General features: G+C 45.2%; 1 protein-coding gene across 3 annotated transcripts; it reads left to right on the top strand.

The window, feature by feature from the left end:
* Positions 1 to 4,019: 4,019 nt before the first annotated feature.
* TNFAIP3 (TNF alpha induced protein 3) lies at positions 4,020 to 22,690 on the top strand. 3 transcript variants are annotated; one of them, XM_060029901.1, is made up of 9 exons: positions 4,020 to 7,306; positions 10,688 to 10,997; positions 14,301 to 14,491; positions 15,136 to 15,283; positions 15,448 to 15,618; positions 16,714 to 16,894; positions 18,045 to 18,949; positions 19,619 to 19,800; positions 20,524 to 22,690. In XM_060029901.1, exons 2-9 carry the CDS (start codon positions 10,703 to 10,705, stop codon positions 20,806 to 20,808), a joined length of 2,358 nt encoding a protein of 785 aa, XP_059885884.1. In that variant the 5' UTR covers positions 4,020 to 7,306; positions 10,688 to 10,702; the 3' UTR covers positions 20,809 to 22,690. The 3 variants fall into 3 exon arrangements, with proteins under 3 accessions (XP_059885884.1, XP_059885885.1, XP_059885886.1); XM_060029902.1 differs by lacking the exon at positions 4,020 to 7,306 and adding an exon at positions 9,988 to 10,586; XM_060029903.1 differs by lacking the exon at positions 4,020 to 7,306 and adding an exon at positions 10,542 to 10,556.
* Positions 22,691 to 27,288: the final 4,598 nt, after the last annotated feature.

Raw genomic sequence — 27,288 nt, 5'->3', positions numbered from 1 at the left:
CACACAAAATGGTGACTATGTGAGATTATGGATGTGTTAATTAGCTTGGTGTGGTAATCATTTCACACTATATACATATACTAAATCATCCCGTTTACCTTAAATATATGCTTTTTTTTTGTCAATCATACCTCGGTAAAGCTGGGTAAAAAATGTTCATTAAAAAACTAAAACATTGTCCAGAAAAAGAAAGAAAAGAAAATTATCGGTCTTGATGGTTTCAAAAGTCCCATCAAATACAAATATTCAATAGTTCTACAATTCTATATTTGTGGGAAAAAAAGTAAATGTATAAAGGAATTCTTGAACTACCTTGCAAAATAGGTAATACTCTGCCCCCAAAATATGGAAAACAAACATGAAATGCCTGTTGTACCTTTTAGTATGTTTAAGTCCAAGCAAACATTGAAATAAAACAAATTGTTCTGTCAAGATGAACAATTAATAATAACTAACATTACTATGTGCCAGTCACTGTTCTAAGCACATCACATGTATTAGTTTATTTAATGTTCATAATAATCCTAGGTCTTATTATTATCTCCAGTTTTCAAATATAGAGCTAAAGGAAAAGAAGTGAAGTAACTTGCCCAAGATCATTTGGCTATTAAGTGGCTGAGTTGAGCTTTGAACACAGCAGTGTGATTCAAACCCTGTACACACATTTCCTTATTAAATGCAACCCACTGGAATATTAGTTCATATACAGTTTTCTTGACAGAACCAAAGAAGGATCAAATGTTGGAGCTGGAATGACTCTTAGGGATTAGTGCATCCAAATTTTTCATTTTATAAATGAGCACAATGAGACCAATTTAAGAAGGTGAAAAATAATCTCTTGGCTCAGCTGAAAGTTTTAAAGTTCCTAAAGTTTCTAAAATGATTTATATCCGAAATTATGCCCCTAAAAATTTAAACTAAAAAGTAAAATAAGTGTTAACTCAGAAAATAGCAAATAGATGCTTTAAGGCTTAAAGTAAACGATCATTAGCTTAGGAGGTTATTTACATTTTCTCATAGAGAGTTTTCCATTCACATCATCTGATTTAGCTCTAGAAAGGTACTTTGAAAGCACAGCCACATGCAGAGTTCTGCAAGGATAGTTCAGTCATCATAAAGCAAACAACTATAGTTAGGGGATAAGACATAACAGGTTGTGTGTTTCTAAGCAATTATAGTTAAAATGCCCAGGGCCAAGAATTTTTCAAGCCACCCAAGCAGTACAATAATTTTCCTGAAGTTCAAAGCCAGGAACGTATATATGAATTAAGTTCTTTCATTAAAAAAAAATGTTTGTTTTTTATCTCAAATCTCACATGTGCCCAGGTTTGAATGTTTGACATCATTGAGAACAAACCAAAGACGTACTATTTGGTTAAACCAGAGAAGCCAAGAACCAACGATGAAAGCTTCAAAAATCAAGGTATTTCTTCCTAAGAATTTATTTCAGAGCTGAAATGCAACAAGTTGAGTTTGGGGGGCTGGGATTACTTCTGTAAAATACCATGAAAGTCACTTGTTCCAGGAGAAAAGTTACATTTCATTCTGAGATGAAGCATGATGCCTATCTAGCCATTTTCTCTAGAGACCTGAACGTGTCTCAAGACAGATTCAGCAGATTTATTTCAATGTGGAAAACACAGGCAGCCTCCAAAGCATATATTAAAAATATGGCAATTGTAAAATTTCCTTCTAGGTTTCTAAATCTTCTATAATGAAAACTAGAAACCAATTAAAGCTAACGTCTTAAGACTTTATGACAACAGACGCAGTTCGGAAAACAAGAGTGCTTTTTTCAGTAACATAAAACAAACAAAAGGTTAATATTTTTGCATACGATAAACTGATTTACAAATGGATTTTTAAAACTAAAGTGCATGAATAAACATTTTAAAACACCTAAACATTCATTTGGGAGACTAGTCAACTTCCCTATAATCAAGAGAATAATACACATGCATAAACATGCGCGATGAGCACACCCGGCAGAGGGTCCTTGCTCCTCTGCCCTGCTGGTGTTTACTCATTCTAATAAGAAAGAAGAGGGGACTTCCCTGGTGGTGCGGTGGTTAAGAATCCACCTGCCAATGCAGGGGACGAGGGTTCGAGCCCTGGTCCGGGAAGATCCCACATGCCGTGGCAACAAAGAGTTAGCCCCAGCTCGCCACGACTGGAGAAAGCCCGCGCGCAGCGAGGAAGACCCAACACAGCCATAAATAAATAAAATTTAAAAAAAAATAAGTAAGAAAGAAGAAAATGTCTGGCTGGTTCATCTCAGGCACATACACTTTTTTCCTGCGATGCCCCATGCACATAATATTAAAAATTAATAAATTTGTAGACCTTTTCTCCTGTTAATCTGCCTATTTTCAGTTTATTTTCAGTTCATACACCCAGCTATGGAACCTAGGAGTGTAGAGCTAAAGTTTTTCCTCCTTTACACAGGGAAGAAGAAGGGGGAATGTAATTACATCAATAAATGTAGGCTATAATCAGTGAGTAAAAGAAAGAACATGGGTACATTTAATAGGATGAGGTTGTTTGCCCCACCCGCCGTGTTGATATCAAATCCAGGGTATGCCTTGCAGCTATGGATTTTCAGAATCATGGAAATACAGCTGCTTCTCCTCCAGCCTGCTCAGGCGCTTGGCATTTCCACCTTTAAGCTCTGGGAAGTTCTGGTGTCAATAGGAATGTTTCTCAAGAAATATAACACAGTAACACGTTGCAATCTGTTTTTGAAATGGACACAAATTACCTTATTAGATTAGCCAGTCCCAGAAAACAGGCCCCTGGGAGAGAATGAACGCCAAAATCCTTTTTTATGCTGATGGGGAGTAGGTGAGGAGAGAAGGCAGGGGTGACAAGGAAGCAGGATATGGGCACCCCAAACTGGACGAAGGGAATTGAGAGACAAATGAAGGAAAAGGCAGCGCATCAAAGGCAAATTTTCACAAGGGCTTGCACTATTCCAAACAACAGGAGCTAATTTATTTCAGTTAACATCCAGCTTACTATTAAACCCAACCCCGCACACCAGCTGGTTCCTAATAAAAGCCAGTTTAGATCTTTCGGCCATCATTCATACTGGGTCATTAATAGAAGCCTCCAGAGAAATGGAAATGAAACCAAGAATTGAATATTTACATTCATAATGTAAAATAAAATTACTTTGCCAAGTGTTTCAGCCAAGTGTTGACAGAAAGTTAAACCAGAATTCATTGGGGAATGAATTTTCTGACAAGTTTCAGATTTCAGTACCCCATGCTTTCAGGCAAAGTAGGATAAAGAGGGGTTGTACTTGGCACTAAAGCAACTCCCTCCCTTCTAGTGGAGGGTCTTTGTTCCTGTTACTAGTGACTCACTGGGTTACCTCAGTTAAGTCCCTTCCCTGTAGTGGGTCTTGGTTTCTCCATTCACCCCAGATGATCCCTGTAGAGGATCTGAGGTCCCTAGATAAGAAGTAGCATTTCAGGAAAATTTGGCATCCATAGGGTGATGAAACCTGTGACATTATTATCCAGTTCTCCTTGGAGTTATAGCCCACAAAGAACTCCTATTGTCTTCTCAAAACTAGCCCCGATAACAGCCTTGAAAGTGCAAACATCACACTTCAATAACCTCAAAACCCAGCCCTGGGTTATTAAAATTTGAAGCAGGATTTAAAGCTACCCTGTAATAACTAAACTGCCGTACTTACATAAGGCTATTTCAAAATACGTTTAATATGGATTTCCCTTTTCAACAGAGAACAATGCCAGGAAAAGGGGAACAATTGTACCACAGACACAAAATGTTCGATTTTAGTTTAACCCATGATTGCCATGCCATGGAATTCCATACACTTTCAGAAATACACTGTGGCTGCTTCTTAAGAAAGACTCATGGACTGAGTTTTGAGGTGAGCCAGATACGGGTCTTCTTCCCAATTGTCACATCTGCCTCTCTTTAATCAGGTTTCTCCTGCCCCCTTCCCCACCGCCCCCCCCCACTCCAACCCCACTATCTCGGGATGCACATCTTTTTCATTATGTGCTACGGGCACACAGGCCACAGTCACAGTCCCACGGACTAACTCCAAGAGGTCATGTGTGCTCATTGTATGAAGTTCACGACATGTGAATATTGGCACCACAATGAAAATGACACATAACTTGGGAACTCACCAAAACACTCCACATAACCAGGATTCCTCTTCTCTCTTATAGGGAGACATTTTTTTTTCTCCTCTCCTATGTGTCCACACAATGTTGTTTTTTTTGTGTGTGTGTGGTACGCGGGCCTCTCACTGCCGCGGCCTCTCCCGCTGCGGAGCACAGGCTCCGGACATGCAGGCCCAGCGGCCACGGCTCACGGTCCCAGCCGCTCCACGGCACGTGGGATCCTCCCAGACCGGGGCACGAACCCGTGTCCCCTGCATTAGCAGGCGGACTCCCAACCACTGCGCCACCAGGGAAGCCCCACACAATGTTTATAAATATTCCTTTCTCTTTGCAGAGTTCTGTTCACCTTGATAAGGTCTATTGCAGAAATTAAAGTCCCTTGCAAAGCTTTTATATCTCTCTGGTTTCAATTCATTCCACAGATTTCCCCAAATTTTATATCCCCTTTCTGATAAGGAGTTTCTCCTCCTATACTCTCCCTTCCTCTTCCACTCTTTCTTTCTGATTTACCAGGAAAATTCTTATGGGTCTCGCCCATGTGTTAAGTATTAGAAAAGGAAAAGTGCACAGCCAGAGCTCTGACTTAGAAGACAGAAAGAACAGTAAAAACTAGAGAAGGGCAGGGCTAAGAATGCCTCCTCACAGAGACCATCATTCCAGTGGCAGAACTATGGAAATGGGGGTAGAGCTAAACTGAGGGTTACAGACCACTCCTGCCTCTGACTGCCATTACCTTGTCACAAATCCTAGCAGGCAAGATGGTATAGCAGCGATCTCAGGACAACTAGAAGTGGCAGATATGAGTGTGGTCTTTCAGGCTTGTTATGCCTGTTATTGCATTCCAAACTCATGAAACCGGGGAGCAGATGTAAACCAGAAAAGGGGCAATGGAAGCTACAGGAGGAGTTGAGGGGCCAGAGCCAGACCGTGAGGCATAAGAGCAGGCAAATTCTGTTTCCAAAGGAGCACAAAGGGAGAGTGGTCTGAGGATTGAGGATGTTCTTTTGCATACATCATCTTTTACCATCTCCACTAGCTCAGAAAGTTTCCTGAGGATGACACCAAGGCCCGTCTGGGTCCCAAGACCATATCCTGCCCCTGCCCAGGGTCCACGTCTGGTTAAGTGAGTGCTGTAAGTTTATGAGGCTGTGGCCAGGGTACAAACAGAGGCCCTGAGACTTTAAATTTTGTAGGATCTTTTCTGAGAGTGAGTATTTTCTGAGAGGACCTCACAGTGTGGGCTTTGGAGTAAGGCAGGCCCAGCGCCAGTCACGGCTCTGCCACTGATTGTGTAGACTTTGGGCAAATGGAGTAAGCTTCTTATACTTCAGCTTCTTCATCTGCAAAGTGGGGTTGTGAGACTTCAATGGCAGAATGCACTGCAAACACTTAGCCTACAGCCTGGCATATAGTAAGGACTTCCTAAGCATCGTCATCACCGTTACCATTATCATATTACTAGCTTGACTATCAATTGTTTGAGTGTTGGCAGCTGAAAACATTTGTGAATGAGAGGACGACAAATACCAGGGGGTTTGGAGTTGGAAGAAACTGCAGCCCCTGGTTTCACATGACCAGCACCAGCCCTGGGGCCTTGGTCACTACTGACTCTCTCTTCTAAGTGCCACCGGAAAAGTGCCGCACTCCACGCAGCCTCCAGCCCAGGCTCTGCAGGTTCTTACTGGAGAGAGGAGTATATTTTTATAATTCAAAACTTGAGATATACGGCCTGACAAGTATACCTAAGCCTACAAGGGGGCAGTGGTACAGAATACTTCAGTCTGGTTCTAGTCATTCTAGAAAATAAGCCGAGCCAAGGGGGAGACCAAGACAGCAAAAGGACCTAGAGCCCCCTCTCCACAACTCACGTTCCTGCAGAGCCAAGGTGGCTGACACCTATTTCTACAGGACACCCTCTAGGTGAAGACACTGCCCTTAGAATGCTATTTAATAAGGGGGTGTGGGGGGGGAGGGTAATAAGTATTATCAGCCATTGGCATCTTGGGGTGAACTGTCATCAGGACCTCTAAAAAGACTCCTAATAAGATCTTAGGGGGACGTGGCAAGGACAGTAAGGGACTAGAAGTGATTTCTCAACTGAAATGCTACCTCAATGGGAGGCCCCCCAGGGCCCTGGTACGCAGAAATGGAGATGGAAAATCAGTCAAGTGAAGCCCGCGGTTGATAGTGGTTCTGATTCCTAATTTTATCTGATTCCTAATTTTATCTAAGACTGGCTTTGCCCCTGCGAATTTCGAGGCTGCAGGGCCACGAGATCTGACGTCACTTCGAAACGGCATCTCACCAGCCTGGGGTCCGGGGCCGGCACGAATGCTGCGGACGGGGACCAAGGGCTGTGACTGCATATTTTTCTCGAAATCCCCCCGGGGGCCCAGAGTTGGGCGCTCCCCTACGAGCTCATCACGTGCGCAGTCCAAGCTTTGCAAATCCAGCGGAGGCCTGTGGTGGTTTTTAGGGTTTTCTTTCTTTATGATTTCCCTTCTTGTTCTCCACAGTTGATGATTTTCTGCAGAAAAACGGCTGAGAAAAAGAACCTATTTCATTTCCAGTTCCCATCACTGCGATTTCCACATGGATGTGACGTTGAGTCCAGCTTCCGAAATGCCCAGGTGACTCAAGCGGGGACACCCCGGGGCGGGGCGCAGGAGTTTCTCGGGCGTCTGGCGAGGCGGGGCGGGGCGGGGACGGGGCGGGGCGGAGCGCATCGGGCCTCCCGCGTCTCCTGCGCCCCCTAGCGGCAGGAGACCACCGGCTTCGGGCGCCCGGCCCGCGTCACGTGCCTGGAAAGTCCCTGGATGGAAATCCCCGGCTGTCCGCGGGCGGTAAAACAGAAAGGGAAAAAAGAGAACTGGCAGTCTGCAGCCTTGGCGGCGGCCAAGTGCAGCGAGCTAGGGGCCGCGGGGGCGGAGCGGCAAGAGCGGCCGTCGGGGAAACTGCGGCGGCAGCGGCGGCGGCAGCAGAGATCCGCACCCCCGGACCGGCCCGCGAACTAACCCCGAGCAGGGCGTCCATGGGGCGCCGCCTCCACCTGGCCCCGACCCCGACCGTGACCCCAGCCGGCGGCGCACGCCTGTCCTGACCTGGACTTGGAGTTTCTGCAGAGGATCGCGTGTCCCGAAGAGGTAACCCCCGTGTCCCTGTGCCGTCTCCCCCGGGCAAGGGCTGCGGGTGCGAGTTTGGCAGCGACCCGCGGGCTGGCTCCGTCGACCTGGCCTTGGTTTTGCAGCGGTTCCAGAGGGGAGTTTGTTGGCCGTTTGTACCCGTTGTAGGTTCTGAACTGCTGAGAGTTGAGGGGGCCGCGCCAGATGTTAGGGTGACAGCCGGGATTCAAGATCCAGCCAGCTGTTTCTTGCAGATAATGCAGAGAATTTGAAAGGCAGCTGCCTGCGGGGAGAGTCGCCCCCGGGGCCGCTTGGTCGCGGGTGGTCATTGGTGCTTTGCTCTTTGGCTTGTTTTTTTTGGAATCAAGCTCTGCATGCTTACGGCTACGTAGCCCTTGCAAACTGCTGTGGCCTCTTTCCAGATTGTTGTAGCACCAGCCCGAAGGTGTGGCATGTCTCAGGGGCAGCAAAACCCAGGGGGCGGGGAGCCAGGTCAGCTCAACTTCCCGGGGACGGCTTGCAGACACTGAGAGTTAAGCAGTGTCAGAGAAGTATGCGTGTAGCAGTGGGTGGTCGGCCTGCCTTTGGGGGCTCCAGCTTAGAGCATCTGCAGACCCCTATCCCCCAGTCAGACTGTCTTTGTCAGTCGGGGTCGTCCCACATCCTGCCACCTGGCCCTTCAGGAAAGCCGTGGTATTAAGTAAGGAAGGAGCTCAGAACTTGTTGAGACCGCTTTGTTTTCAGTTCTCCCTGCCTCTGATCTTCTTTCCTTGGAAAGCTGCTCTGGTCAAGTATCTCAGGGCAGCCTTCTGAGAGAACCAGTGTTATAGGGTCTTCTGGACCACAGCCCTAATGTCCCAGAGTATTAAACAGCCAGTTACTGCTTCAGTCTTGGTGGTCTAAAGTGCTTCTTTATTTTTTTTTCCAATTCTTTGTACAATTTTTGAATTTTTGGAGGGGTACTTTCTAAAAAGTCGATATTTGTTGATAAAAAGCCAGTGAGGTAACAAACATGAAAGAAATGTTACGGGTAATATTGTATGTCTTTGCATATAAGGACATTGCAATCATAGGTCAGAAATTCTTTATCACAGGTCAGATTATTCTTTAATCTTAAGTATGGAGAAGTCCAAGTCCTAGGCAGTTGGGCAGTGGGTTTTGATTTCTTTTAAGGAGGCAATTCTGCAGGCCGTGCGAGGCTGAACCTATGAGTGAAGTGACACCGGACTATCAAATATTGACATTTGCATGTCTTGCTTATGGTTCCAGCTCTCACTATTTGAGAACTTTGCTGAAAGATCTTAGGTGAAGAAGAAGATAAAAGAAGAGTCAAAAAAGCAAAAAAGAGGCTACAACTAGCTTGTTAGAAATCTTCCTCTTGCCTGTCTGTTTCCTTGTGAGGGCAGCAGGCACTCTGCAACCACAGGAGTGGTGTTCTGAGATTAGCAAGGGGCGGGTGTTGGAAGACCGGGCTTCTCAGCAAAGCCCTGCCCCTGGATGGTGTGGGACCTACCTGAGCAGGACCAGTCCTGCAGTTGCTGTAGATGGAGACTAAGGTGGTCATGCGATTTCAAGCCGGGGAATGAGGTTGTCTTTATCTTTAGCCTCAGCATCAAGCTGATGGTCAGGCAGTAGAAGTGTGTGGTCAGGCAGTGCTTGTTGAGTGACGGATGGACAAATGAATGACATCGTGAAAGAGGCATTTGCATGCCACCAAGGGGATGTGTGTGTGATCTTTTTATCCCTTCGTTGTGTCTGTGGTCCTGCCATGATTTTGCCCAAAGCCACCTGCAAGGAATATCTGACATCAAAGCAGAGATTACCATTTGACCCAGAGAATGACTTCTTCCAGGCATCATCCAGCTATCAGATAAGGAATCCTGAGCTAAATTCACCACGAGAAGACTCCTCAGAAGCAACCTCAGAGTCTTGTAGCGGCCCGTGAGAATTTAGACCATTTTATCAATGACTTTGAGAGAGCTGAGACCCACCAGGACTGGCTTCTCTGTAATCTAGGTTTCTTCTCCCTCTTACATTGGTTTAACTTCTTTCTCAGCTAGAGGCTTGCCCCGGTAAAGAGTATGACACAAGAGTGGGATTAACAAATGCAGTGAAACTTCCTAGGGGCTCTCTTCGTGCTCTGAAAATGTCTTTGTCTTCATCTTGGAAATTAGGATGGATGGCAAGGCACCCTACTAAGGGCCAATGAATGTGAGCTGGCTCTCCACAAAGCTCTGCTCTGTAAAGATCCCACGTTACATCATTCCATCATTCCATGCTGTTGGCATGGGTTGGAGATGCTGGGGTTTGCCCCCCTCCTCTTTCATTTGTCCTGAGTGGTCCCTCTGGCTGAAACTTCTTTCCTTGTCTGCTTCCAGACTTTTATTTCTTTCCACCAGTCGATTATGCTTGAAGATTTCAGGGTGAAGACAGGGTGCAAAATCCATCTGAGTGTTGGTACCTGGAGGACGATAATAAAATTTGGTTAACGGTTGAGTTGAAGTAATACAGTTAATTCTGTAATTATATAGAATATAATTCTGTACTTCTAATAGCTGCTCTTGGAAGTATAGAATTTATTATTCTATTATCGTTATTGTTATCATTATTCTATTTTTTATTCTGATGTTGTTAAGTTCAGTGGAGAGGTTCTGAAAGACCGCTGACTGTTTGCTCTTAAAATTGCAAAACATCTTGCTGGGAATAAGCTTTTTTGTTGGTTATAAAACATTCAGTTTAACTCTTTGTATATTACAATACATTTTACAAGTATACGCTTTATAAATATTTCTTTTGGGGACTAAAGAGAAGAATCCAATCAACAGACTAGGTGGCAGCATAAAATTGCAGGATTTTTCGCAAAATATTTATTGTCTTTCCAGTATAGGGAGGGAGTGCTTGAAAGAGGTAAATCAAGACTTTGCCTAAGAGCGAGGGTTGCTTGGTGGTGCTGTTAGGAAAGGAGCCAGACTTGTCAGGACTACATTGTGCCTGTAACTGGCATTCAGGGCGCCTCAAATCCAGTGGCTGCCCCAGAGCAGCATCAGGATGGAGTGGGATTTTCAGTCGGTTACGAGGCACCATACCTGTTGCTGACAGACAGGCATGGCTCCCTGACAGATGTTACTGAAAACATGGGTTATTCCCCTCCTCCTCGTTGCCCACTCCCCGCCTTCCTTCTCTTGTTTAGACTAATCTTTAAAAGTGATGTAACTTAAAACAGTCCGGTGTGAGTTCATCTTTGGGGCCAGCTAGTATCCTGGGAGTAGAGGTGACTAAGATCTTTTGCCTACCGCTTAGGGTAATGACAAGATCAAACACTGGGGTTTCCTGCAGGCAGGTATATAGGAGTCATATCAAAGCTGAGCTAACGGCATGGGGTTTTCTTTCCCTCCTCTTCAGGTGTTGGAGAGCACCATGGGTGAGCAACTCCTTCCTCTGGCTTTGTATTTGAGCAATATGCGGAAAGCTGTGAAGATAAGAGAGAGAACTCCAGAAGATATTTTTAAACCTACCAATGGAATCATTCACCATTTTAAATCCATGCACCGGTACACGCTGGAAATGTTCAGGACTTGCCAGTTTTGTCCACAGTTTCGGGAGATCATCCACAATGCTCTCATCGACAGAAACATCCAGGCCTCCCTGGAAAGCCAGAAGAAGCTCAACTGGTGCCGAGAAGTCAGGAAGCTTGTGGCGCTGAAAACAAATGGTAAGACCTGCTTTTGTCTGGGGGCAGGGGTAGCTCCCACCGGGCTGGGTGCCCATTTATTAGAAGGTAATAGCACCAGTCCAAATCGAATCTCTTAAGGCCGCAGGTACCTTAGTATAGAGATTCTATAAGGGGCACGTAACGAAAGCAAGCTTGTTTTGTGAATATTTTAATTAAGGATATTTTCTAGTGTATGTTAGACAGCAGAGCGCACTGAGGCTTTAAGAATGCATTTCTAGACACCATGCACCTATTAAGTATATGTGTATGGTATGTATGTATGACTTCTGTATGTAATTCTTGCAACTGTTTAATCATCTGTGAAATACCCTTCCCTAGCCAGTAATGGAAATATCAAAAGGCTTTAAGTTCAAAAGGAAAGCATTGTGTGAAAACTGGTGGCGTTTCCCACTGTCATTAGAAAATGCTTGTGATGATGGCCTTACACTTCTTGAATCAGTGACACATTTTATGGGTTAACCAGTGACTGTTGTCAGCTCCTCCCTTACCTGGGTTCTGTTGCCCACAGTCCCATGATACGAACTAGAAAGATACCTGAGATTTTTAGTGCAGGTTTTAGACCTCTACTTCATGTTTTTTTGGGGATTCCTAGTACTGTACTGCATTTCTTGCTGTCTGTGACTGTCTACCCAATGGCCGTTTATGACTAGTAGGTGTTTCCTGTTCTAAGCTTTACTGTTTTGTCTTTTGTTTATTTCCTTTAAGCAAGAGTATGCACATCACAGAAACATTCGAGCATACTGTTTCATGCAGGTACAAAATTCTACTTTATAAATGTAGCGAATCATTACAAGAAGCAAGTAGGCTGCTTATATTAAGTAAGGCCTTTTTCTCAAAAGGCTCCTGGCCTTAGATCAGTGACAATCGTAAACCATCCCGATCAAAATAATATGTCGAAGGGCAAAATTAGTACATCCTTGTTGACAGTGAGATGATAAGAACATCAACTTAAATAAATTGGTACATTCACTTTGGCCATTTTTGACTTGGGTAACTTGGCACGATTGAGGGGCATGTTTTTTTCCTTTGGTTCTGGGAGTTAGCATCACCTTAACATCTTGCTTTTATTTTTGAAGCATAGATTCTTAGAAACATAGAAAGAAAACTGGGGCTATGTAGTATTTATGTTGTTCTTGGCATTAAGTCAAGTGATGCTTAGAAGTAGTTAATTATGTGAAGTCATCATCAAGGGGTTTATGTTCCTGACAGTTTGTGGTTTTAACTCTCTCCCATTTGGTTACAAAAAGACGTGGGAAAGTTGGAAAGAAGAGATTCTGCCAAATTAGAAATGTGGTGGAAAGAGAAAAACCATATTATCATGAACTAAACTGAGATTTTAGGGTTAACTTGCTCTGGTTCCTTAAGAGAAAAAATTGAATATAAAAAGTAAATACTGGTTTTGCAAAGATAGGTCATTTAAATCAAGGATTCACGCTACAAACAAAACTACAAAAGCAAGTGCATTCTGATATCATTTTCTGAGAAGTAAGGATTTTTAGGCTCAGAATCCTTTTATTTCACCACTTGAAAAAAAATTCCTTAAAATTCTGGAAAAGGAAGAAAAGATATTTAGGGGAAGGAAGGAAACAAATGACTTTTCCTCTCTGATTTTATTAGCACTTTTTTTTAAGCCTTCCCCCTATAGGAGGGCTCTACAAAGTCAATGGTCTGTTTGGGGAGGGGGTGATTCACAAGTTTGCATTTGAGGTTATGAGACTGTGGTGAATGAGGAAGGGAGTAGGTGGCATAAAATTGAAACTTCATGTGAAAAATTCCAACGTCTATTGGCTGCAGCGATTTCACTTGTATAATGAGTAGCCCTATTCCAGCTCACCCTGACCACACCCACTTGGAAAGTCCAGGGTGCACTTCGCACTTTAAATGTCTACACACCAGAACAAAAAGTACAATAGCTGTTGCTCAATTGCTAGTCAAATAACTTAGCGCTGGGGAATTCCAGATGTTACTTAGGGAATTTTATGCTGGTGCATCTCAATAAAGAACTGAAAGTAAGCACAAGAAGAAAAAAAGCCTTATCTTTGCTCTAGATTTTGCAAAGGGGAAATTTCAACAGAATGCAGTTGTTGCTACATTTCTGCCAAGACACAAGCCTTGAGCGATCTTTTTGGTTCATTGCTTTGAATGTTTATTTAGCTAGTTTTTCTAAGTGTGTAAATTGAACGGATACTGGCTGTGGATACATTTTTGAGAGGTGGTTGTTGTTTTTGTTTACAGTTGACTATAATTAAGACTTGATAAAATTTCAAATGGCTTTATTGCCCCGTAGAACAATGTAAGAACACGATTGAACTTTTCTTTATAAAAACAATTATGCACTTCCCAAAAGAGACTAAGGAGTTAACTTTTTAAATATTAAACAGACCTCCAAAATGTTTATTCTTTGGAGTTCAAAAAGCAATGCAGTCTCATGAATTGTGGATTTTAACCTATAAAAGCAGCAAAGTTGATAGAATAAGATTAGACCTATCTTTTTCTCAAAAGCCTCAAAATTCTTCAAGTGCCAGCCCTAAACACTGAATTATTTTCAAATGTAGACATCGAGGCCCTCTTTAAACTCTGAAAAAGGACTCTAATTGCTAACAGGCGGGTTCACACAAGGCATTTCTGGGGGTGGGGTGGGCAGGCAGTAGGTAATTCAGTCTTCTCACTCCCACTTTACAGACCAGGAGAGGAAGCTCCCAGGCCCCAAAGGCTGTGGTGGGATGGTCAAGTCATGTACCACTGAGTCATGGCCAGGCCGTCCCTGTCTAGTAAATGGAGCCAGACCAGCTTCCTGGTTTGAGCATGTTACCCTGGGGGTTCTCTCTCAGAGTCAGAGAGCAATAGTGCCAGCGTCTTAGCCAGAAAAGCAAGGCATGTTAGAAAGGAATGGACTTCAGAGATCATAATCCAATGTCCTCATTTCCAAAGAGGAAAAATACTCGAAGGTTAAGGAATTTCCCCCCAAGGTCACCTAAACTAGTTAGGGCAGAGCCAGGCTGGAACCAAGGGCTCCTGGCTCTCACTCCCTGATTCCTTGGCTCTGTTAGTGTCATTCATTCAAAATGAGAGTTAAAAGAATGATATGTGTTTTTTCCGTTAAAGCTGTCATCACCTTGTGAAATGTTACCAGTTGGCCCTTCGACTAAGACATTAAACCACTGGCGTTTCTCACAAGCGCTATTGGGTCCCCGCATGGTAGCCGTAAGGCTAGTTTATTCTGTAAACCCCCGCTAGGCCTTAGATGTAGGTTGCCTGAATTGGCTTCCCTTCTGTCCTCAGGTGACGGAAACTGCCTCATGCACGCTGCTTCCCAGTACATGTGGGGTGTTCAGGACACAGACTTGGTCCTGAGGAAGGCGCTCTTCAGCACCCTCAAGGAGACGGACACCCGCAACTTTAAATTCCGCTGGCAGCTGGAGTCTCTGAAGTCTCAGGAATTCGTGGAAACGGGGCTTTGCTACGATACCCGGGTATGTTGTGTTTCCTCATCTAGCATCTATTGACAGAGCTCCATGGTGGCAAAACAGTACCTTCGGCCAGTCCCTGCTCTCAAGGAGCATGTGATTTGCCGGGTCACATGAACCTGGCAAAGCAGAGTCAATGGAAAACACCAGAAACCTCCTGTGGGATGGACCTGAGGCTCTTGTCACTGCTGGGAGGCTCCAGGGCAGCAGCTTCCCAGCTGGGGAGTCATTTTTGAATGATCTTTCTGATCTCGGGCTTCCCTGTGGCGTTTTCGTTGTTTTCCAGTTTGATTGCCCTTCTCGTGCTTTACTGAGCCAGCCCATCAGATTCAGACGGGCGCCTCCCCATTTTCAGTCACAAGTTTGGGATTTTTGTGCACGTTTGGATGAGGAGCGTTGACATTATGCCTCATCAGGGATTTTTTTGAAAGCAGGTGCTGTCCCCATCCTCCCCTACTTCTGAGTTTGCCTTGTAGTGGAAAAAAGTAAGGGAAGAAAACCAAAGTGGGGACAAAAGGGTGATCGTTTAAAGGATAATTTCAAGAAAGGGTAAAAGTAAGCCGAGGGATACAAGTGATAAATTATAGACTGAAGCCAGAATTGTTTTTTAGTGCAGAGTACATTCAATGATTTCTTTTCTGTCCCCTTAGAACTGGACTGATGAATGGGACAGCCTTGTCAAAATGGCATCCACGGACGTACCAGTGGCCCGCAGTGGACTTCAGTATAATTCACTGGAAGAAATACACATATTCGTCCTTTGCAACATCCTCAGAAGGCCGATCATTGTCATTTCAGGTGAGATGCCTGCTGATGGCTTATCTGTATTTAAGTGCTTTTCAGCTTTAGTGCTTTACCTCTTAGGAAAACCCATGCTACCAAAGTTACAGGAGACCATAGTTAAATGGAATCTGATGAAAGCCACGGAGGGCCTTATCTTTTCTTTCTCTTTCCTTAAACAGACAAAATGTTGAGAAGTTTGGAATCGGGTTCCAATTTCGCTCCTTTGAAGGTGGGCGGAATTTACTTGCCTCTCCATTGGCCTGCCCAGGAATGCTACAGATACCCCATCATTCTCGGCTACGACAGCCAACACTTTGTACCCCTGGTGACCATGAAGGACAGTGGACCTGGTGAGAAAACTAAGCATCTATTCACGTTTGTACTTGCTGGTAGATACTGGTACACCCCGTTCCTCCTGAACATCAGGGTTTGCTCTTTTGCTCCTTATTGAAAGTCTCATTTAAGTATATTAGTTTTATTTAGATACAGTGTTCTGTCAGCTGTTTAGCAACAGTGATGGAATAGCAGTCATCGTAATGCGCCCCCAACTTTTTGTCTATAGTTTGGGAAGCACTTTCAGCATGTTAGTGGCAAGTAGGAGATAATGTATATTACTGCTACCATTTCTTAATTAGCCCCGTAATACAGTGCCTGGCACGGGGCAGGCAAATGTCTGGCAGGTTAGGTATTATTGTAATAGCTTAATGAGGAACTAATAAGGCACTTTACAAATGCTTTGGTACATTATTTTATTTCATTTCATCTTCACGGCATCCCTGTGGATGCAGTAACCTTATAGTACAGATGAGGCACTTGAAGCTCAGAGAAGTTAAATAACTTACCTGATGTCACAGAGATGGATGTCAGGACTCGAACCCAGGTCGATCTGGTTCTGAGTGTGGGATTTGACCAGTAAGACCTCCTGCCTCCAGGCTGCTTAATGTGCTGTGGGCGTCCTGGAAACCGTGTGGGGGTTTTTTGGTTTTTTTAAATTTTATTTATTTTTGGCCGCATTGGGTCTTCGCTGCGGTGCGCGGGCTTCTCATTGCAGTGGCTTCTCTTGTTGCGGAACACGGGCTCTAGGTGCGTGGGCTCAGTAGTTGTGGCTCATAGGCTCTAGAGCGCAAGCTCAGTAGTTGTGGCGCACGGGCTTAGTTGCTCCGCGGCATGGGAGATCTTCCCGGACCAGGGCTCGAACCCGTGTCCCCTGCATTGGCAGGCGGATTTTCATCCACTGCACCACCAGGGAAGTCCCAACCGTGTGTTTTTTATTAGAGTTTAGTACAGTTTGTTTCCCCATTTGATTTTGTGGCTAGATAATACTTTTCCCCTCTGTAATTGTATCCTTTCTGCATTTTCAAAATGTAGTTGTTATATATATGGCCTCACACATAATCTCATTTAGTAGAATCATATTTTGCTGATGTGTTATTTTTTTCCCTCAGAAATCCGAGCTGTTCCACTTGTTAACAGAGAGAGAGGAAGATTCGAAGACTTAAAAGTTCACTTTTTGACAGATCCTGAGAATGAGATGAAGGAAAAGCTCCTGAAAGAGTACCTGATGGTGATGGAAATCCCTGTTCAAGGCTGGGACCACGGCACCACCCATATAATTAACGCTGCAAAGTAAGCAGTTTGTTTTTCGCTCTATGCCTTGTCATCTTTAAGCTGCTGCTACCCCAAAGACCAACAGTAAAGTTATTTGAAGCTGGTTTCCTCCAGCGTGAAACAAGTTTAGGGGCTTGTGTGTGAGTCAGAGACCATCACTTCAGGGAGCACTAACTTGGGTTTCAAATGGGAACAAGTAATTTATCCAAAATGATTTTTCTGCATATCTGGTTGCTGAGTGTCAGCCCTGTGGCTTTAAAAAGTGCGTTCACATCGAGGATGGGCTTTGTTTTGTTTTTTTTAATTGCCCTAGTGCTAGACTAGCAAGCGAAAATTCTTAGAGACAAAACACTCATTCTCCTGGCTTCTGGGTAAGGCAGACACACCAGACGCAGACTGCGCTGTAGAATGTGTTTATGTGGCAGGCGCGTGACTTGGCCGCATGGGGCGGGGAGGAGAGACCCAGAGTACAGGTTGTACAGGTATCAAAATTTTAAACACTGGCTTGATGATAAAGAGATGCCCATTTCCTAGAACTTTGAAATGCACACGACCGAGAAGGCCTAAGAGAATCGGTTTCTCAAAGTGGAGATGAACAAATTACAGAGTCAGAAGTCAGTATGTAACGCCTGATGGTGTGTCTGCCTCTTAGTTACTGCTCGTGGCAGTTACCACTAATAGAGACCAGGTGCATGTTTAAAAGTAATAAAGTAAATTGATAAAGAAAAATACAGAACACATTACAAGGTAGTTTGTACTATAAAGTAAGCTCATCCCAAATGAATACCTTGAATAACATTTCACTAGAAATTTGGTCTCTGAGAAGTTAGAAAGTAAAAGTGACTTTTTCAAAGAGGAAGAGGGTAATTAAGTGTAGAAGCAACCCCTGAGGAGCCCTTTCTTTAGAATTATCTATAATTTGGGCTGGGCCAAAATTAATTAAATAAGACTGATTCTCAAAATAATGACGTCTTCTCAACAGTATTGGACTGTGTTACGTTAGAGGTGCAAAGTCTTCATCACAGGCTGCATTTCAGTGAATGGTTATGAAGTTATTACCACAGTCCACATTTTAAAAGTTTGCTCTATGATCTAGTGGTGTAAAGTTGTGTGTGTGTGTGTGTGTGTGTGTGTGTAGTCTCATGTTTCTTTTCCTTTTGGTCTTTAGGTTGGATGAAGCTAACTTACCCAAAGAAATAAACCTGGTAGATGATTACTTTGAACTTGTCCAGCACGAGTACAAGAAGTGGCAGGAAAACAATGAGCAGGGGCGGAGAGACACGCACCCCCAGAATCCTTTGGAACCTTCCGTCCCCCAGCTTTCTCTCATGGACATCAAATGCGAAACGCCCAACTGCCCTTTCTTCATGTCCGTGAACACCCAGCCTTTGTGCCACGAGTGCTCGGAGAGGCGGCACAAGAAACAAACCAAAGCCCCAAAGCCCAACTCCAAGCCGGGCCCTGAGGCGCTGCCCCGCCTGGTGCTCGGGGCCTCCCGGGGGGAGGCCTGGAGCCCCGAGGAGCCCGCCGGGGGTCCCCACTCAGCCCCTCCGACAGCACCCAGCCTCTTCCTGTTCAGCGAGACCACGGCCATGAAGTGTAGGAGCCCCGGCTGCCCTTTCACCCTCAACGTGCAGCACAATGGCTTCTGCGAGCGATGCCACAATGCCCGGCAGCTTCCCGCGGGCCACCCCTCAGACCCTGCGCAGCATCTCGACCCCGGCAAGTGCCGAGCCTGCCTCCAGGACGTCACCAGGACGTTTAATGGGATCTGCAGTGCTTGCTTTAAAAGGACTACAGCCGAGCCCACCCCGAACCTCAGCTCGAGCAGCCCCCTCTCCTGCCACCAGCGCTCCAAGTCTGACCCCTCACAGCTCGCGCAGAGCCTCTCTCCGCATGCCTGCCGCAGAGCCGGGCCCGAGGCTCCCTCTGGCCACCGCTCCTCGGCCGCACGGACTCCAGGGGACAGGACGGGGACAAGCAAGTGCAGGAAAGCGGGCTGCATGTACTTTGGGACTCCAGAGAACAAAGGCTTCTGCACGCTGTGTTTCATCGAGTACAGAGAAAATAAACGTGAGTGAGAGGATGGGTTTCACCCGTTTCAAAACCCCTCGTAGAAGGCAGTTTGCCCCTGAAATTCAAGAAGGGAGCCCCTTCAAGAAAGGGCTGTGGCGCTGAGTGTGCCTTGCGTGGGGGGGACAGTCACGGTGGCTCTGCCGGCACACCTGGAAGCAAAAGCACAGAACAGCATGTTCCAAAACCCGCAAGAGCCCTGTGGGTAGAGTTCAGAGGATTTGTTTTTATAAGGTCATGTGGTGTAGTGTTTGTAAGGTAGAATTTAGACGAGACTTCTTTTGAAACTCTGGCATACTAGAGAAAATTCAGAACCTGATGAGTGGTAGCTGGAAAGAGAGCGGCCTTCACTGACGTCGTAAGAGTCCATTTGTGGTTTTTGAAATCTCAAATTTGAAAGAAGGATGGGCACTTAATGTCTCTGCTTGTTCTGTTCCTGTGACCGACCAGTGCGGGCTGTTCCAAAGGGAGAGATCTGTAAAGTCAAAGATGTTTTTATTACAGTATTATTTCTGTTGGTTATTTTGCTAGGTTTCTGAAAGGTTGCTCTCGTAGGTAGAGCGCAGCTGGTCTAATCTGTATTAGGAACCTGTCTGTTTTTCCCTGACGTCAGCATCTGTCCACTTGGTGAACCGTACGTGTTACTGATGAGCCTCTGCTCTCTTGTAGATTTTGTCCCTGCCTCAGGGAAAGCCAGCCCCACGGCCTCCAGGTTCCAGAACACTGTCCCCTGCCTGGGCAGGGAATGCGGCGCCCTTGGAAGCAGTGTGTTTGAAGGATACTGTCAGAAGTGCTTCATCGAAGCTCAGAACCAGAGATTTCATGAAGCGAAAAGGACTGAAGAGCAGCTGGTGAGACATCTTGAGGGACGTCCCCCTCTCCTGTGGGCCCCGCCTCCTTGCTAGAGTGATAAGCAGGCTTTCCTCCCTGCTGAGTTCCAGGGAAAAACCAGGGGAAAAGTCAGCCTGGCCCCCAGGGCTGGAAGCGCAGCAGTTCCTATTGATTTTCATGGCCTAAGTTTACTTTAGGTTCATTTTAAGAAGCAAATAAAACCAGCCGTGGAATAAAACCCGTTAAAGCCTCCGAAAAGCCAAATGGCGATCAGAGGCTTCTTGGATTTGTAGCAGAAGTGCCGACTTTCTTAAGTAATCCCCTTATTATGAGATAGAAGGAAAAGGCAGAACGTCCCAGGTGCCTCCACTTACTGGCATATAAGAAAAGCAAACATTCATGGATAGACGCCTCTCCTGCTGGTTGGAGGGTGGTAGGGGATCTGTCTAAATGAGGGCAACTTAGTATTAATCCAGACGGAAGCGAGCTGGGCCAGCCTTTGCCGGCCTCCGTGTTAGGGATGGTGATTCCACCGGGCCTCCCTGGGGCCAGATCTGTTTTCTTGGGATGGGGAGGAAAGGTCCTTGGAGGCTCCCGTCCACAGACCGCCCGCCGTCCGCTTGGTCAGGCAGGTGCCCTTCACCACACCCAGCCCTTTGTAGAACCCACACCGTCGGATGAGATGAGATGTGGGTCCCTGAACAATGAATGTGACAGTGGTTCTCTCTGCTCTCTCCACCCAGAGGGCGAGCCAGCACAGAGACTTGCCCCGAGCCACCCAGAGCACCTCCTGGTCCAAGTGCACGCGGGCCACCTGCAGGAACATGCTGGCCTGCTGCAACCAGGAGCTGTGCATGGAGTGCCAGCACCTCGGCCAGCGCGTGGCTGCCAGCGCCCGGCGGCCCGAGCCCGTCCCTGAGGAGCCCCCCACGCAGCGCTGCCGGGCCCCCGCCTGTGAGCACTTCGGCAACGCCAAGTGCAATGGCTACTGCAACGAGTGCTTTCAGTTCAAGCAGATGTACGGCTAACCTGACCCAGGGGGCCAGCCCCGGCCCGGAGGGACCTGGAGCCTTAGCCCGCGTGGCGCTGTGCTCCCAGCGCCCCGGTGCCACCCGAGGGTCCGGCCCTGCACGGTGGGCCAGGGTGTCTCTGAGCAGGGCAAGAAAGAAGCTCTCGGTCACCGGCCTGGAATCTGAGCAAAGCGTGTGACTGGCTGCGGGTTGTGTGGGCTCCAGCCCACGCCTCTCCTTCCAAGCAGGCGGCCAGGAACCTCATGGACTCAGAACGCGTGCCAGGACTGCTGCCTCATCTTTAGAGAAAAGGGAAAAGACGCAGGTCAGGCGGGCTGGGAAACTCGGAGCCAGCCCCCCTGCCCTCCATCAGCATTTCTCCGAGATGGGGAGCTGAGGCCCACAGGCCCTGTGCCGGAAGCTCGGGAAGCTCAGGGATAACGGGCAGGCTCAAAGTGCCGGTCGTTCACGGTTTCGCCCTACCTGCCTCGTTCCTTTCCCACGGACACGGCAAAAACGTCCACAGACTGTGACGCTGAGGCTGCTGGGACTGAACAAGTCCACGGTGAAAAGCACACCAGCTGCTCTTTACAATATGCACCTTGTAAGACCCAGAATATTCTCAGTGGGCAGATGTGTAACTCTTTTGGTTATCACTGTCTTTACTTCTAAAGCTTAACTTGAACTGAGGTGAGCGTACACCTGGTTACACATATAATGGCCCCTTATGTTACATATGAGGGAATTTTGTTTGTTACGTTGCGCTGCTGCCCTAGAAGTTTAAGTAAGAAGACTGACTGATAATAATAACCTATTTTCTGGTTGTTGTAGGGGCACGCACGACTCGTAGACACAGCCTGCCTGAACTCCACCAGCAGAGTCTTGTGTCTGCGTAATCACTTTATTTATTTTATTGCAAACTTTAAGGTTATTTAAGTGAAGCTGTTCCTTCTGGTCTGCAGAAATTGCTATACTGTCTTCTTGAGATAACATACTGGCTTTCGGTCATGTTATAGACACAGCAAACTCCTTACCGCAGTAGGGGAGTCGACCTTTTCCACACATTTTGGAAAGAAGAAGTCGCATCGCAAATAAATTCATTAAACTCTCACGCTTCCTCGTGAAACTTTGGTCAGAGCCACTTCCCAGCCCTCCGATGAGAAACCATTCTCCACAGTGTGTAGATGCTTCTGCGTATCCTACCTCCTTAGAGAGACGATTGGGAAGGAGCGGGGATGAGATTGGAGAAGGTCACGGGGAAATCTGGAGCCTTTGGTGATGGTTTTGTTTGCTGTGTTAATGCTGTGTGCTGGGGTGCAGGGCAGTGACCTCGTGGCCACCTTAGCATTGGGACAGCACAACCTTGTAACCATGAGTACGAGGAAATTTCTTTCTGTCCTTGGCCTGCAGTTTCTCTGTGTGTTTTGTGTTACTCTCATACTTGTTCTAGAAAAAAAAGGAAGGGAAACACATTGTCCCCAGAGGTAAAGGCTGCTATTTTTTTGCGGGGGGGGGTCTGGACTTAGAACCTGAAAAGTTTGGCAATCTGTAACTAACTCTCCATGGTCTTTACTTGTCCTATGTGATGTGTTTTCCCCTTGAGATACCATAAGCCTTTTTCCTTGCAGATCTCTTTATAATGTCTCTCTAAAGATTTCACATAAACTTCAGTGTTTTCATTTAGTTCTTTGAAAGTTGCTATTTTAATATTTTGTGTATCAATATTTTCATTCTTAATGTGAATAAATGGGATTATTTATACTTATTATAGAAGACATTTGAAATTTGCACATTTAGTTGTCTCTGATAGAAAACTGTTGACTCTCTATTGGCTTTCTTCAAGTTTTCCTAAATTTAAATGTAACTTTTCACAGAAGTCAAGATTAAAAAGTAAATTATTTAAGAACAAATGTTGATGTTTTCTGTTTACGAACGATGAAAGAAAAAGGCCCCAATATTAAGACCACACTTCCCAAACAACTTTATTTCAAGGAACACCTGGGCAGGGGGTACATCTCTCACCCATAGGTATTAAGAAAACTTACTGTTAAGGGTAAGGCATCTGGTTTAACAGGGAAGACATGGAGGCCCAGAGGGAAGTAGGCAAGATGTGCCAGTGCCTGTTACCTGTGCTCCTCTGAAGTTTCCTGCCCTCAGCCTTAAGTACAGAGAGAAAAGACAAGGGGGCGGAGCAGAGAGAGACAGGAAGGAAAGAAATCAGAGGGGAGGAAGGAGTATAAGACCTCTGGGTCAGATCTTAGAAGAGGCGACCTATGACTGTGATGGCCATGAGGACCGGCGGCACCAGAGTCCTGGGAAATTATAAACGGCCCGTTCTTCCACCCAATACAAGTGTACCTAGAGAAGATTGATGCCGAAGGACTGTGCAGCTCCTGGAATCTCTCTCTTTTTTTTTAAAGCTGCCCAGGAGATTCTGATCATCAGCCAGATTTTAGAACCATGCATTTAAAGAAATATTTATAATATTTCTAAACTCACTGTGGAAAATTGTAACATACAAGAAAACAGATAAGAGTATCATGAACCCCCATATATCTATCATCCCGTTTCAACAGTTAGAAACACCTTGCCAAATTTGTTTCATCTGTCACCTCTTTTTTTTTTCTGGATTATTTTAAAGCAAATTTCAGATATTGTGTCCTCACAGAAATACATCAGTGTGCATCTCTAATTGTTAAGAATAGGTTCTTTTTCTATAACCACCATTATTACACCCAGCTAAATTATTTTCAATACCATCCAATTAAGTTTGTATTCTAATTTCTCACATTTTCCACTATACAGAGTCCTATTGCTTTTGTTTTCTTTTGTTTTGTTTTTTTTTTTCCGGTACGCGTGCCTCTCACTGTTGTGGCCTCTCCCGTTGCGGAGCACAGGTTCCGGACGCGCAGGCTTAGCAGCCATGGCTCACGGGCCCAGCCGCTCCGCGGCATGTGGGATCTTCCCGGACCGGGGCACAAACCCGTATCCCCTGCATCAGCAGGCAGACTCTCAACCACTGCGCCACAGGGAAGCCCCCTATTGCTTTTGATTGCTAACATTTCTTAAGGCTCTTTAAGTCCGTGACACTCCCTTTTTAAGTTTTCATGCTATTTTTAAGGCGATTAGGTCATTTGTTCTGTAGAATAGCTCACATTCTGGATTTGGCAGATTGCTTTCTTCTGGTGTCATTTCACTTGTCTTTCTAGACTTCTTATTAGATCCAGGTTCAATCAGGCAAGAATCATTCACAGGTGACGCTGTGTGTGTCCCACGACACCCCATCCCATCTGAGCTGTATGAATGCTTACCCAGGGAAATCACAAAGCCTTGAATTGACCTCTTATTCTCCATTCTTCCTCCGTCTCTCACCCAACGTTAAAAATTACAGTCCTTCAATCAGCATGATGAACATAAGCATTTGACCATAAGTCATCAGGATTTCTAAAATAGGAAGTGACTTATAATTAGCAAACTATCTCTGACTCAGAGAAACGGCACATGAAATAGGGCAGGTTTGGAGGGCAGCAAGAGAGCCACTTAGGGCACATCTCCAATCTGGAGTGGCGGATGGACCTCAGGGTTGGGGACCCTCTAAAGCATATGTACAATTTTATATTGGGGTGTGTACATTTTCTTTCTGAAGTGGGGCCAGTGGCTTTCTTCAAAGTCTCAAAGAAATCGATGACTTTCCAAAAAGGCAAAGGACCTAGGCGTGGAGAGCTGAAAAATAAGACTTGGAAGGAACGGGCTTTGCTTCAGCTTGCCCAGATCTTCTAACGCTGTGGAATATCACCTTCATACCACACATGGGTGGAAGTTCAGATCATCCGAAACCAAAGGCGTAATGTTTATTCCTGCCCTCTTCCTCTCATGCACAGGCAAGGGCATAATCAGCTTTCATGCCACCTCTAGACTTTTCCCCCATCCCCCCACATCCAAACTTCTGTGAAGTGTGTCTCCAAAATGTCTCGCAAATCCATTCTTCCCCCCTTTCCTCCTGCAGTTCCAGCTTGGACCCCAGCCTCCTGCTGTCTTTTTTTTTTTGCCTCTGGTCTCTCCTTTCTAGACAGTCTCTTACTAGTTACCTATGCTTGTAAATCACAGACCTGGTAATGCTTCTCCTTTAATTAAAACTCCCCCATGGCTTTCTACTGCTCCTAAAGCCAGGTGCGTGCAACCAGGAGTTGCAGGAAGAAAACAGGAAACCTCTGAGTTCATTTTGCTGATACTTGATATACGAATTCTCCCCTTGTCAGCATCAGGGGGTCACTGTCACCCAAGCAGTCCTGAAGTAACTGTGAGTTGCTCAGCTCAGAGGGGGTAGCAATAGTGCCTTCATTCACTGACTTCCTGCATCTTGATACAAATAAAATTTGACCTATCCTTTGTTACGTGATTTTAATGATTTTATTACCGAAACTGATGTAGCTAGACACTCTCTTACCTGCACACTTAAACTTGGAAACAAAATATTCTAGTCTGGTTAAAAAGTATCCAAAGGAAGAGTTACAGGGGGTTTTGAACCTGTTTATTGGAAATCTGGGTGTATCTTTACACCTTCCCAACTAATTGAAATCAAAGAAGATTGAAATTTATTAGCTAAGTTTAGACAAAATCTTTTGCATAGTTGTAGCTGCAAATGAAATTTAATTCATTATGAATAAGGAGGCACAATGATTTTTTTTTCTCTCCATCTTCTATTGTTTCTCCATCTTCTGTAGGTATCTTTTCCAGCTCAGTCAACGATCACAACAAAGTGAATTTAGAATCAGACTTTGGAATGGCTTTGTTATAAAGCAACAGATATTTTTTTTTAAATAATAAAACATGTTTAAAAATTTTATTTCTTATTTAGAGCAGAAGGTATTTTTACCATTAATAAAAATAGTTATTTGAAAATATTGCTTGATTCATCTTTATCTGTTTTAAAATTCCTATATTTTCTGATTTTTAATATTTTATATAATAGTGTATTTTAATTAATTTAAAATAACACACATACTGTGAATGCATGCTCAAAAATGTTTTTAAAGATGGTATGAGATCAAAAGCCATTGGGGTCCAATTCCAACACGCTATGCAATGCTCTTCACAATTTGAACCAACTTAACTATTCATTCTTGTCTTCTGCCACTATATTATATATATCTCCTGGCCGTCTATACTTTCTAGAATAGGACACCTTTTTGGTGTCAGGACCCCTTTGCCTTCTTACAGATGATTAAGGACCCCAGAGATTTTTTGTGTATGTGTGTTATACCTATTTATATTTACCATTTTAGAAACTGAAACTGAAGAAACTTCTAAGCACAAAATACACAAGCAAACATCCCATTAGCTTCCAGAATGACAACATTACCACATGTCATGGAGCTTCTGGAGAATTCCACTGAACACTTATGAGAGACTAAGGGCACAAAAGGCATATAACACCTTGGTATTGTTATAAACATATTTTTTGACATCACGGAGTCCCTGACAGAGTCTTAAGGACCCCCAGAGGCCTCCAGATCACACTTTCAGAACCTCTGCTCTAGAACAATGATTCTCAACCAAGGGTTCTCATGACACTAGTAACACCGCAGAAATGTTTTGAGAATTCCCGCGTCTGTACCCCGACTCCAGCCCGGAGTTCAGAGCATCCAGTCGTCCCTCTGTATCCTCGGGGGATTGGTTCCAGGACTCCAGAAGATACCAAAATGCCGGATGCTCCAGTCCCTTGTATAAAATGGCGTCCTACTGTCAGCACTCTGTATCCACGGATGTGGAACCCACAGATAACAGAGGGAGGGCCGACTGTATTGCAGGGCAGGGGCCTGGGCAGATTGGGTTGCACCAGCCCTGGTTTAGAAGATCTTCTCTAAGCAGTGGACTCTGTACTTTTTTGACTATGTGCCCCTACCATAAAAATTTTTTGAGGGCTTTCCTGGTGGCACAGTGGTTGAGAGTCCGCCTGCCGATGCAGGGGACACGGGTTCGTGCCCCGGTCCGGGAAGATCCCACGTGCCGTGGAGCGGCTGGGCCCGCGAGCCATGGCCGCTGAGCCTGCGCGTCCCGCAACGGGAGAGGCCACAGCAGTGAGAGGCCCGCGTACCGCAAAAAAAAAAAAAAAAAAAATTTGAGCATGTACTCCCACTGTATGTGGATATGTTTCTTTATAAATTATATACATATATTACCATATCAGTGTATCCTGTGCTTTGTAAAACATGCAAAAAAACAAGAAAAAAAACTAATTAAGAGAAATCCTACCATTTTCCCGTCACGCCCCCAGTGAGTCCTCTGCACACTCTTTGGAGACAGCTGCTGGAGACCATTCTGCAAAGGTCTCTACCTTTCTGTCTTTTCTTGGGAAGTCTTTCCAGAAGCCCTTTCTGCCTTCACTTCCCTCAATCTTCTCCCTTCACCAGAATCTGGCAGAGTTCTTACCTTCTCTTCTGCATGAGCCCAGATATCATGGAAAGAACTTGATATTTTGTCAAAAAAATTTTAGGT

This window comes from Delphinus delphis, chromosome 14 (genome assembly GCF_949987515.2).
Source record: "Delphinus delphis chromosome 14, mDelDel1.2, whole genome shotgun sequence".
NCBI classification, from domain to species: Eukaryota; Metazoa; Chordata; class Mammalia; order Artiodactyla; family Delphinidae; genus Delphinus; species Delphinus delphis.
The sequence above is the reverse complement of the archived record's forward strand: the minus strand, read 5'-3'. Positions and strand labels throughout refer to the sequence as shown.